The sequence below is a fragment of the Rhinopithecus roxellana genome, chromosome 12 (assembly GCF_007565055.1).
Source record: "Rhinopithecus roxellana isolate Shanxi Qingling chromosome 12, ASM756505v1, whole genome shotgun sequence".
NCBI classification, from domain to species: domain Eukaryota; kingdom Metazoa; phylum Chordata; class Mammalia; order Primates; family Cercopithecidae; genus Rhinopithecus; species Rhinopithecus roxellana.
The window spans coordinates 94356336-94368447 of NC_044560.1; the positions used below are offsets into that span (position 1 = coordinate 94356336).

Genomic DNA, 12112 nt, shown 5'->3' on the forward strand with positions numbered 1-12112 from the left:
ATCTGCCTGCCAGCTCTTTGATTTAATATATTCCTAACCTGCTGTGGGGTGCTCACGACCAGGGCCCTACCAAAGATCAGCTTCCAACTCTCCTCTACCAGCAGGGCTGTGACAGCTACTGCTTACTTGCACTTTTGTCTCTTTGTCTCCCATTTTTTACAGCCTCTCTCTCTCTCTCTCTCTTTCTCTCTCTCTCCCTCTTGTACCCTTTCTTCCTTTTACATTCTCTCTCTCCCCAGTCTCACCTTCTGTATCCCTCTTTTATCTCTGTTTTTCCAGTCTCTCTCTCTCACTCATTTTCTTCTTCTATCTCTCTGTCATCCCGTTCCTTTCTCCCTGACATTCAGTTTCTTCCTCTTTCTCTCTCTTGGCAAGAACTGAGCTGTCCTGTGCCCTGGCTCCCCCGGTCCGTGTGCAAAGACGACAGCTCTGCCAAAATAACAAAAGATTCAGCTGCAGTTTTCATCAACAGCTTTCAGCAGCCGGTTCCCACATATAACTGCACCTCCAGCTCTCCCCTGCCTTCAGGGTCAGCAGCTTAACTCTTTCTCTCTTCTTACAAAAGCCTTCTGAGCTTCCCTCAGTAATTCCTCAGTCGGTTTCTCATTCCATCCATCAATCTTTTGCAGTTTTTTAGTAATATCAGGCCAGCTTTTAGTCACAAAATTAACTTTTAAAAGGCCCTGCCCTACTGGGTCTACCAGATCTAATCCAGAATATTTTCTCATTTGATTTCTGAGCCTCTGCAGAAATGCAGAGGGAGTCTCCTCTTTTTTGTTGTTGTTGAATCTTGAATGCTTTTGAGACGTTCTGTGTCCTAGGAGTGGACTCTTTAATCCCTCTAATTATTAGCTCCCTAAGGCCTTGCATTTGGACCCAATCCCTGGGGTCCTTATTATCCCATCTGGATCCACATTTGGGAATTTCTGCTCAGCTGGCAGGACTCCTTGCCCAGGAGATGCTATCTCTCGCAAATGGTCGTGGCTGCCCTCCTAATCATTCTCCTGTCTTCCCTAGTAAACAGCATATTCATGATTGACATCATCTCAGCCTAAGTATAAAAATTGGGTCCTAAAAATTGATCTAGCTGCTCTGCTAAACCAAGGTTATCTTCCAAGAATGGCCTCATTTCCTTTTTAAAATTCCTAATCTCAGTACTTGTTAGAGGTGCACTCACAAATCCAACTTCTCCCTGTCCCATAGGGACTTCTCTAAGCGGGTACATGTTAGACACCTGCTGTTTAGAAGGAATAGGGAAATTCTCAATGTCCTTCTTACATTTTTCTAATTCTTTCCTCAAGTTTGGATAAGGATTTAAGGGAGCACTGGGTTTAACTCCTTCATGACCCCCAAATTCCTGTTGCCCCCCCATCTCCCTGTCCTCTACATTATGAGATGTATGGAGGGGGCAAGCATGTTAGGGGATCCCAGGGCTTTTCACTGGGTGAGGGCTCTTTACTACGCTCTTTTTCTTCCTCCTAAAGGGGGAACATAGGAGTTAATTCACTAATCCAATAAAGAGCATAAACCATCTCCTCTTGTGAGGATGGGATTTTATCATTCACAAAGAGAATTAAAGATTGGCACGCCCAATCCTCATCTGAGCCAAACTTAGGCCAAAAGACTGAAGGCTGATGAATGGGCACTTTGGGCCAGATAAAACAGCAATACTTAATCATCTTTTGCTTTTACTTGTCTCTGGTTCGAGCATTATCCCTCCAAACCTGCAGCATTCTCCTCAGTGGACTATCTGGGGGAACTTCACAGGGGATCTCTTTAGTTCCCTCTTTCCTTTGTTCCCGAGGCCTAGAATTCTTATTTCCCATTTTCAGTTAGTCTCTGTGTCTGAGCTTTTCCCTGTGTACTCAGCCCACCCCTACTGGAGATTTCTTGCACACCCTGAGAATAGCTTCATCCGTCTCCAGCCATTTCCCTCACAGGAGAACCATGGAATGGGACTTCACACTAGCTCTGTACCTAAGATACGTCTCAGCCACACACACTCGACCTCTGAAATGCCCAACCACCAAGGCAGTACTTATCATCCAATTTTCTTACCTTGGCTGATGCACGAGGCTGCCTGGTTGCCGGGGTGCCTGCTTTTCTCCCTTTGTCACCTCCGTTGTCTCCTGAATAACATTCTTGGGTTTGTCTATGGCTTCTGTGGGGTGCTGGGACACCTGGGCAGAGTGGGCCACCTAAATCGGGTGGGACATGTCTCCCTTCTCAGCCAGTGTCTTACTCCACGCAGGCACAGAGATCCCTGTATGGGCTACCAAGTTGTGAGAAACAGACTCACCCATCCAAACCCAAAGAATGGATGCAGAGACCTGGAGAACAGCAAAAGTGAGCCTTTTGATAAGACCCGATCATGCAAGATCAGGTGTCTGATGGGCAGGCACACCCAGCATGGTTTCAACAAGCAATTTATCCCCTAGTGTGCAGGTCCCTCCCCTGCTTCCTCATAGGCTGCATACTATGGGGTCATAATCTTCCCAGACATCACCTATTGGTTGTTGGGGCTTTAGGTGTTTTTCTTTAGGGTTGTCCTGCTGCCTTTTGCTGCAGCCCACAATACATTGCAATCCTAGCTAGCTCAGGGGTTCTTCAAGTATTTGACTTATGACCTAAGTAGCTGGGCAGGCTGATAAGAACAGACAAAGTGAGCTATTTTGCAGGCTAGTAAACTTTCATCTTAGACTAAACTTCTTTGGTTCGAGTGATAGCAACTAAGGAGGGGGCGCTGACAAGTGGGCATCGACTATCCAAGTAGGGGCCTAGTATATCCTGTTTCTTCTGTAGTTTTCTGGCCTAAGCCAATTCAAGGCACTTTGTCTTGGAAATGGAACACTGTACACATTATTTCTTTAACTCCCAAAGTGCTGGGGTTACAGGCATGAGCCCCTGCACCCTGCCTAGAGTTACTATAAGAATGAAAATAAGTACATATAAAGCACTTAGACAGTGACTGTCATATAGAAAAGCTCAATAAAGTTAGCTATTATTATTTAGGCACAATGAATTTCATAAAACACATTTTACAGATATGGAAACTCAATCCCAGAGAAGTTAGATAAATTTTCCAAAGCCACAGAAGGTCAATGACCTTGAACAAAGTTCTCTGAGTCCTTCCTTAATGTTTTCATTGGCAAGTTAATATGAAAGTGTTTTTTTTTTTTCTAAGTATCTTGCTGATCCAGAGAGTCCTTATTCACTCTAATGACTTCGATGAAAGTGTGAGGGGTGTAGACAAGAGACCAGAAGCACTGCAAACAGTCTTATCCATGATCTAGTGAATGTCCTCACTCATTTGGATTAACTTGAGGAAAGCCCTCTCCGCACTCTTCTTCCAGAGGCTGTAGGTAATGGGGTTGACGAAAGCAGAGATGGCATTGTAGAACAGAGTCAGTCAGCTTCTTGTCATCCTCTGAGAGACTTCAGAGCCAGGCTTCATGTACATGAGCATGCACAAAATACAGAACATGGTGACCACAGTGATATGTGAAGATCATAATCTGCCCTTGGTGGAGTGAATCCTTAGAATAGCATGAAGATACAAACATATGAGGCCAGGATGAGGGACAATGGGATCAGGAGCAATATGAAACCGAAGATAAAGTCTACCTGGTCATTGAGGGATGTGTCTGCACAGGCCAACTTCAGGATAGCAGGAATTTTTTTTTAAGTGGTTGGTCTCATTGGGGCAGATTCACTGCAAAGACTGTGTATACAAGGGCACAGAAGAAGAGACCACGAAAGGCAAATCTGACTGCCAGGAGTACACACAGGGTCTGGCTCATCTGGACCCCAAAATTGGGTGGATAGTATAGGGCAATGTACCTGTCATAGGCCACAGTTGCAAAAATCTAGGTCTCAGTGATGCCCACAGTCAGGAAAATGTACAACTGGACCACATACTCAACACAGGAGATGGCTTGATTATAGCTTACAAAATGGACCAACATCTGTGGCACTGTGGTGGTGGCATAGTTGAGATCCAGAAGGAATACATGGATGGGGGTGTGGAGGCATGCGTCTACTCTGATCATGGTAACAATGAGCCCATTGCCCAGGACTCTAAATAAGTAGAGGCAGAGAAAGAAAAAGAGTCCAGTTGGTGCTGGGATTTCTGGAGAAGCCCAGGAGGATCAATTCAGTTACAGAGCTGTGATTTTTCCAGACTTCACTAGGCATGGCCTTCCTTCTGAGGAAAGAAGAGGACATATTCTTGATGCCCTTGCAGTTGCAATGGGAGAACACTGTGTAAGATCATAGAAGCAGGGACTGAAGCCAAAATACCTACCTGCACAGTTGGAGAATGTTCTATCCAAATTGGCCTAGCATAGCTCTAGGCACTTAGTAGGAATTCTATTAATACTTGCTGGTTTGTCTAATTGACTAACCCCAATAAAATTCCAATGGCTCTGTTGTGAGAGTTGTACAGAGGAGTCTTGCTTTGAAGATCACACACACACACACACACACAGACACATACAGACACAGCATAAATCAGTTTCATAGCAAATGTTTTATAGCAAGCCAGAAAGTTCTAGACCTGTCTGTAGTTTTAAAAGTCGTTCTTTCAAGTATCAAGACCATAGGTGCTGCAAATGACAGTAAATAAAAAAACAAGCAAATAGAACATCCAGTTTCTTCTCTTTGTTTTCTTTCTCTCTGACGCTATACCTTTCTCACATACTATAAATTTTCAGAAAAAAGGGAAACTCTAAATAAATGTTTTTGGGAAGAGAAAGGAATCTTTTTCCTAGGTCATTTATCCCCTCATCCACACCTTCCCAGTCATACCTGCAGTGATCACAACTGTAAAGAACAAATTGACATGTAAAGTTGGCCTCAGAGACTCAAGAATTTAGACATAGAGAAAATTTCTGTGCTCTTGGTATTGCTTAAAAAGGTGAAACACATTTTCCTGGAAATGAGATACCTGTGTGTATTAGTCTGTTTTCATGCTGCTACTAAAGACATACCCGAGACCGGGCAATTTACAAAAGAAAGAGGTTTTAATTGGACTTACAGATCCCTGTGGCTGGGGAAGCCTCACAATCATGGTTGAAGGCAAGGAAGAGCAAGTCATGTCTTAAATGGATGTCAGCAGGCAAAGAGAGAGCTTGTGCAGGGGAACGCCTCTTTTTAAAACCATCAGATCTCATGAGAGTCATTCACTATCACAAGAACAGCATGGGAAAGACTTGCCCCCATGATTCAATTACCTCCCACTGGGTCCCTTCCACAACATGTGGGAATTCGAGATGAGATTTGGGTGGGGACACAGCCAAACCATATCACTGCATGTCTGGAAGCTTTTTGTAAAACCTAGTAAGGAATCTTTCACAGCCATGTTATTCACAGGATAGAACTGAGTGGTGGGTGAGAATGTATCTTCAGTCTGATCTGGACTCGGTCCTTGATCCTAGGTTGGCAGCCCGGACAAGAGGGCATGTTACTGACCAGTCCTTTTTTCTTTATGCTTCTCCTGGTCCTTAAATGGCTGTAACAGAGTTCTATTATCTAGATATGTCATTTCCAGATTCCAAAGAAGAAATTGTTATTTATAAAATGGTGCTGTATAAAATGTTTTAGTAAATGTGATCCTGTTAGATTATTACCACAACCTGTGGAGGTCAGCACCACCATTTTCATTTTCACAAATGAAAATTTCAAAATCAGCCATCCAAGGTCAGATAGATATTATAGTAAATGATAGATCTCGGACTTAAACTCCAAGTCCCATGGTCTCACCACCACATTAAGATCAAGTGTGTCTCTCACACCATCAAATGTCATGTAGGGTTTAGCAGGACAAAACACGAAATAAGCCCCTTTAGGTGACATTGTTCGAGAAAAGTGACTTATGTAGTCACAATTTTAGGGGACAGAAAGTACATGTTGCACAGCATTGCAGAGTGTCAAGTTTTTCCATAGAAAACCCCCAAACCTTGGATCAGAATTTCAATATCTGAAATATTATACAGAAAGTGAAAGGCTGATAGCTATCAATTTGAATTAAAATAATACCTCATAAAGTTAGGGACAGGACTCCAGCTCAGATGGATGAGGAAAATATTTAATTCTCATGTTAGAGGCAGTATGCCATAGCATTGGAATTAGCAGGATCTGAGTTTGAATTCTCACTCTAATTATGGATACAACCTAGGCATTGAAAGCTAACTATGTGTTGAAAAATCTGAAGTATACCTCCATCCTAGATCTTTTCTTTGAACTCATCTATTCAACTGCCTATTTGATATCTATCTCCATTGGAATATCTAACAGGTGAGTTAAAACAACATTTTCTAAAATCAAATTTCTAGTCTTCCCCTATAAACCTGCTCCTCTTACAGTCTTCTTCAGCTCAGTTAGTGGCAATTTTATCCCTTCAGTGGCTAAAATGAAAAAAAAAAAAAAAGCACCTCAGAGTCTTTTGAACTTTTCTCTTGCTCCCATACCCACCACTCCCATGCAATACATCAGCAAATATTATTGGTTCCTTTTCAAAGACACATCCCAGGAAAAATCACCTCTCCATCTCCACCATTGCCACCAGTCCAAATTGCCATCTTGTCAGAAATATTGCAATATCTTCCAAGTAGTCCCATAGTGTCAGCTGTCTTTCCTCAGAGTCTATTCTTAGAACAGTCACTAGAGTGATCCTGTTAAACATAGGCCAGAAAATATAAATTCTCTTATCAAAACCCTCCAGTGGATTTCTGTATCACTCAGGAAAAGCCAGAGTCCTGAAGAGTCACCTCCCTGTCCTCACCTCCTACCTCTCACTTCTCACCCTCTTGTTACTGGCGGAGGGTCTTGACTATCAGTTGTCCAGGTTCTTGGCATTTTGAACAAAGCATTGGACAAAACTCACAAACAAAGCAACAAAGAATGAAGCAACAAAAGCACAGGTTTATTGAACTGAAAGTATTAATACACTTCACAGAGTGGGAGTGGGCTTGAGCATATGGCTCAAGAGTCCTGGTTACAAAACTTTCCGGGGTTTAAATACCCTCTAGAGGTTTCTCGTTGGTTACTTGGTTATACCCTATGTAAATGAAGTAGTGGCCCCCAACTAGTCTGATTGGTTGTGGGAGGTGAACAATCAGAGGCTGAAGTGAAGTTACAAAGTTACATTCCTACACAAATGAAGACTAGGACTGCGACCTATCTGATTGGTTGTGGGAGGGGACTAATCAGAGGTACTTTTAATGTTTCCTCTGTCAGGAAGTGGAAAGGGGAAGGAGGTTGCAAAAGGAGTAGCCTCTGATCCTTTTGTTACTTCCGCATGGATAGGTGGGGTTTTTCCTTTTGATTTAGTTCTAGGAAGCCAGCAAGAATCGGCTTTAGGTTCCCTGCCTCCAGACTCGGTTCTCCTGCCTCACTACCTGTTCCCCATGCAGTCTTTGTTTGCTCCTCACACAAGACATACTCCTATTTCAGAGCTTTTGCACTTACTGTTACCACTGCTGGAAATTCTCTTTCCCAAGATATCTTTATGGTTCATACTCTCACCTCCTTCAAGTGTTTGCTCAAATGTCATCTTCTTAGGGAATACTTGAGTCTCTCCTGACCATTCTGCGTATGGAAACATCTCACACTCCCTATACGCATCTCCTGTTTAATCTTTCATAAAGGTGGCATTTAGCATCTTCCAATGTACTATGTAGGTTCTAAATTATCAGTTTCCCTCACAAAAATAGAAAGATCCTGTCTTCTTGATTCATTGTGTGTTGCTAGATGCTAGGACAGCGCACACTGGAAAAATACACGCTGGATAAATGAGCCAACGAAACTGAGCTATGCCCCGAGGTACAAGCACCGGCGTTTCTTGTGGTGGAGCTATCCTTGGTGCTGAACCTTACTTCTTATGCAGCTTCCTTCCCATTGTGCGGACCTCATTTTGGGGCTTTTCCTTGGATTTATATAGCTCTTACCAGATTTCTAAACAGGGTCTAGCGCATGCCATTTACATACATTTTCCATAATCATCCCATAAAGTCAAAAAAGTCAATACCCACTCCTGACTGCATCTTACAACTGATGAAAGTGAAATTTCATTAATGTTAGGCAAAGAGCCCAATGATGCCCAGCGTACTGTTTTTGATCCTTGCACCTACAATTTAAAAGTAAAAATGACAAACGAGAGTTTGTCTATCCAGAGAAGAGAGTTTATCAATAAAGGGTGCATGAAACCATGTTATTTAAAGAAGAGAAAATAGACTGAGAAATTTGAGCATGGAGACTTATGAAGAACTTGAGAGATCTCATCAAATATTTCAAAGTTTGTCATGCAAAAAAGGGAGACATGTGTGTTGTATGCTTCCAGAGGGAAAAATTACAAATGATTTGTAAAAGTTGCAGGGAGGCAAACCTTAAGCTCAACTTACAAAAAAAAAAAAAAAAAAAAAAAAAAAAAAAACCCTGGTGATTCACACTGTCTAATAATAGAATATTTTGCTGTTTGGAAGAGAGTGAGATAGTGAGCTCTTCATTTTTAGAGGCATCCGAGAATAAGCTACAGGGCCATATTATTCAAAAGTACTGTCATTATTTTGGATGTAAAGTTAGGCTGGATGACTTTAAAAGTCCCATTTACCACAAGCATCCTGAATTTCTAAAGCTCAATGACATAAAGATTCAGAGAATTTATAATTTTAGCGGTGACTTCTCAGTAGGTTCCCAACCTCATAGCAGAATCTAGAGACAAAACAAAGTAACATGGTAATAATGGGAACCAAGTAAGCCTGAAATAACGTATTGGTCAACTGTAATGAAAATTTAAAGTTTCTACTGTCTTATTGTATTTTTGCAAATATGGAGCTTCCTTGGGGGCTATACTTGGTACCTAGAAAGGTTTACTCTTCTGCCTTCTCAGCAAGACCTGCTCAGTGCTCATGTTTTTATATGGATTTCTAGCTTGGAATAGTTTTTGAATTTTGATATGGTTGCAAATATTATTTATTATGTCTTTGTCTGCTTTTGCCCTCCAACAAGAGTTGAGAAGTTGTGATAGAGACTATATATGTACTCCACAAAGACAAAAATATTTACTATTTGGCCCCTTACAAGAAAGGTTTGCTGACTGCAGCTCAAGACAAACCAACTCGTTCCCATACTCCAACTACTCCAGATACTTTCACAAAGGTGTGGTCTATGAGGTAGACTGTATCAAGGAGGCAGCAGAGGCTCTGGGGTCAAAGAAAATTCAAGTTCAGTCCTACCACTAACCAACAGCACAAACTAGGTGTTTACCTTAACAAGCCTCCAATTTATCATCTGTAAAACTGGGAGAATAACACATACCTTGAAGTTTTTTGTGAAGATTAAATGAGACTTTAGATGTATGTAGCACTATAGCAACAAACATCATTTGCTTTTACTACTATTATTAAATTACTCCTCTGGTTGTAATTCTCTACCCTGTTTTCTCCTCTTGATAAAATTCTAATCATAAAAGTCTTCCTTGAAGGTGCTTCTATTACTTCTCATACCTACACTGGTGCATACTCTTGTTTGTGGAATTCCTTAAAGAAGAGAACAATGTCCTACTTTTCTTCAATTCTTAGCACAGGGCATGGGTAGGGGTTAATAAATACTGGATTAATGACTTTATGAGGTTATACCAATCATATGAAAGTGAGTTTATTGCAAAGATGAATTTTCAGTCCAATGGCTTCTCTATCACTTTCTCTCTCAGAACTACTCTTAAGGTCTTACTCCTTGAGGGCTTCTACCCAGGTTGTCCACTCCACCACAACCACAATCCTCTCTTTGGCAATATGTTAACTGAAATGCACAAAGTTAAATGGAAAGGAGGAAAAATTAAATAAAGAACACAGGAACAGTTCTTAAATTATCTTCCTCACATGTGCTTCTCTTCCAGTCTTAGTCTGTCACTTGAAATGGCATTACAGTGGGGAAACGGGGCAGGAATAGAATGCATTTTCATTGAGCACTAAACATGGATCCATTACTTTACATCAAAGACAGGATAATGGTTAAGAGCATGGTCACTAGAATCAGTCTTGGGCTCCAGTCCCAAATCTACTGCTAATTAGCAGAGTGACATTGGGCAAGTTATCTTTTTTTTTTTTTCAAATATACACCTATTATGTACCCAAAGAGCAGGTTATCTAAGCTTTGTGTGCCTACATCCTCTTCTAGAAACCAGTGATAATAATAATATTTATTTCAAAGGATTGTCCTGATGGTTAATTGAAATAGTACATGTGAAGTGGCTGAACACTGTGCCTGGTGTTCCTGGAAGACATTTCAGGGTCTGGTCTGCCAAACAGTGAACTGTCTCCCACAGACCTGTGTGGAGTTGAGATTGGGAGCTGAGTGGGAGTGTCCACTGGTGCTGCTGGTCATGTGATGAGTGTGTGGGGCAGTGATTGTGCACCATGAGTCTTATTTCTCTGACTCCCAGCTGTCACTCCAGGGACTCATTATAAGGCCCTGCCCCAGCCTGTCACCCTGAGGACAGCCCTCTTCACATCCTTGTTCCGGAGGCTGTAGATGATGGGGTTGAGGAAGGCAGAGATGACATTGTAGAACAGAGCCAGCTTCTTGTCCTCTTCCGAGGAGGCCTTAGAGCCAGGCTTCATGTACATGACCATGGCTGGCACAGAGAACATGGTGACCACAGTGATATGGGAGGCACAGGTGGAGAACGCCTTTAGCTGCCCCTGTGCTGAACATATCTTTAAGATGGCAATGAAAATGTTGAAATAAATTACAAGAATGAGGGAAAGTGGGATCAGGATGACACTGAAACCAAGAATGAAATCTACTCGGTCATTGACTGAGGTATCTGCACAAGCTAGCTTTAAGACTGCAGGGACTTCACAGAAGAAGTGGTTGATTCTGTTGGGGCCACAATATGGCAGGTGCATGGCAAAGACTGTGTAGACAAGGGCAGAGATGACACCCCAGAGTCCACAAAAAATGACCATTACCCCACAGAGCCAAGGGCTCATGATGACCTTGTACCTGAGTGGGTGGCAGATGGCCACATACCTGTCTATAGACATGATGGCAAAGAGCCAGGACTCAGTGATGCCTAGCACCAAGAAAATGTACATTTGGGCCACACAGCTCGTGAAAGGGATTGTCTTCTTCTCACTGGCCAGATGTGCCAACATCTGGGGCACAGTTGTAGTAGTGTAGCCCAGGTCCAACATGGACAAGATGCCAATAAAGAAGTACATGGGAGTGTGAAGGTGTGAATCCAGGCAAATGAGGATGGCAATCAAGCCATTGCCCAGAATAATCAACAGGTAGATCATCAGAAAGGCGGAGAAGAGCAAAGGAGTGGTCCTGGGACTGAGGGAGAAGCCCAGAAGGATGAATTCAGTCACAAAGGACTGGTTGGGCTCCTGCATTATGTTCCACCTCTCAATGAAAAAGAAAGGCACCAATTCAGACAGGGAACTAGCTAAGGTTTGCACTCGAGCTGGGGTCACTGGTGGGGTTGGGTAATGGTCAATGCCCAGTTCAGCTGAAACATGATAATCCCCAACAATACCACCAATTTTACCTGCTCTTGTCCACTGCCACCACTCCCAGGAGATTTATGAAGAGGAGTCACATCTAGCACTGGCTGTACCTCCAAACCACCAACACTTACCCGTCTCAGCCTCAGTTTTTCCAGCTGTGAAATGAAAGCATTGAACTAGCCGGTCTCTAATTCCCCTTAGCATCCTTCTCTCCTTAGTGGGGCACTTGGATTTCCTTCATGCCACCATGCGTTTTGAGATAAATATTGGTGTATTGACTCTATGCAAGTTGGAAAATTTCAGAGGCCTGTAACAATGAGAATACCCACATTATCCTTTGAAGATATCTATTTTTTTATCACTTTAATTTTACCCTCAGTCTGTCTACAGGCCAAGACAACTCTCTGACTACCCACCCACTCGATCTCAGGCCACAGTGTAGTAGAAAAAAACACTGACTTCTAAATCCGGTCGGTATAATTTGCTGAGAGAATGACCTTGAACAAGCCATTTACCCTCCCCCCATTACCCTCCCCCCCATTACCCTCCCCCCATTACCCTCCCCCCAACCTCTTTGAGATTGCTTCCAGAAGTGCAAAATG

At 42.6% G+C, this 12112-nt stretch overlaps 1 protein-coding gene across 1 annotated transcript; it reads right to left on the minus strand.

Annotated features, from left to right (window-relative positions):
* Nucleotides 1-10460: 10460 nt before the first annotated feature.
* LOC104669063 (olfactory receptor 13-like) lies at nucleotides 10461-11396 on the minus strand. The gene has a single exon (XM_010371938.1). The coding sequence runs from the start codon at nucleotides 11394-11396 to the stop codon at nucleotides 10461-10463; it is 936 nt and encodes a 311-aa protein (XP_010370240.1).
* Between the last annotated feature and the right edge of the window lie 716 nt (nucleotides 11397-12112).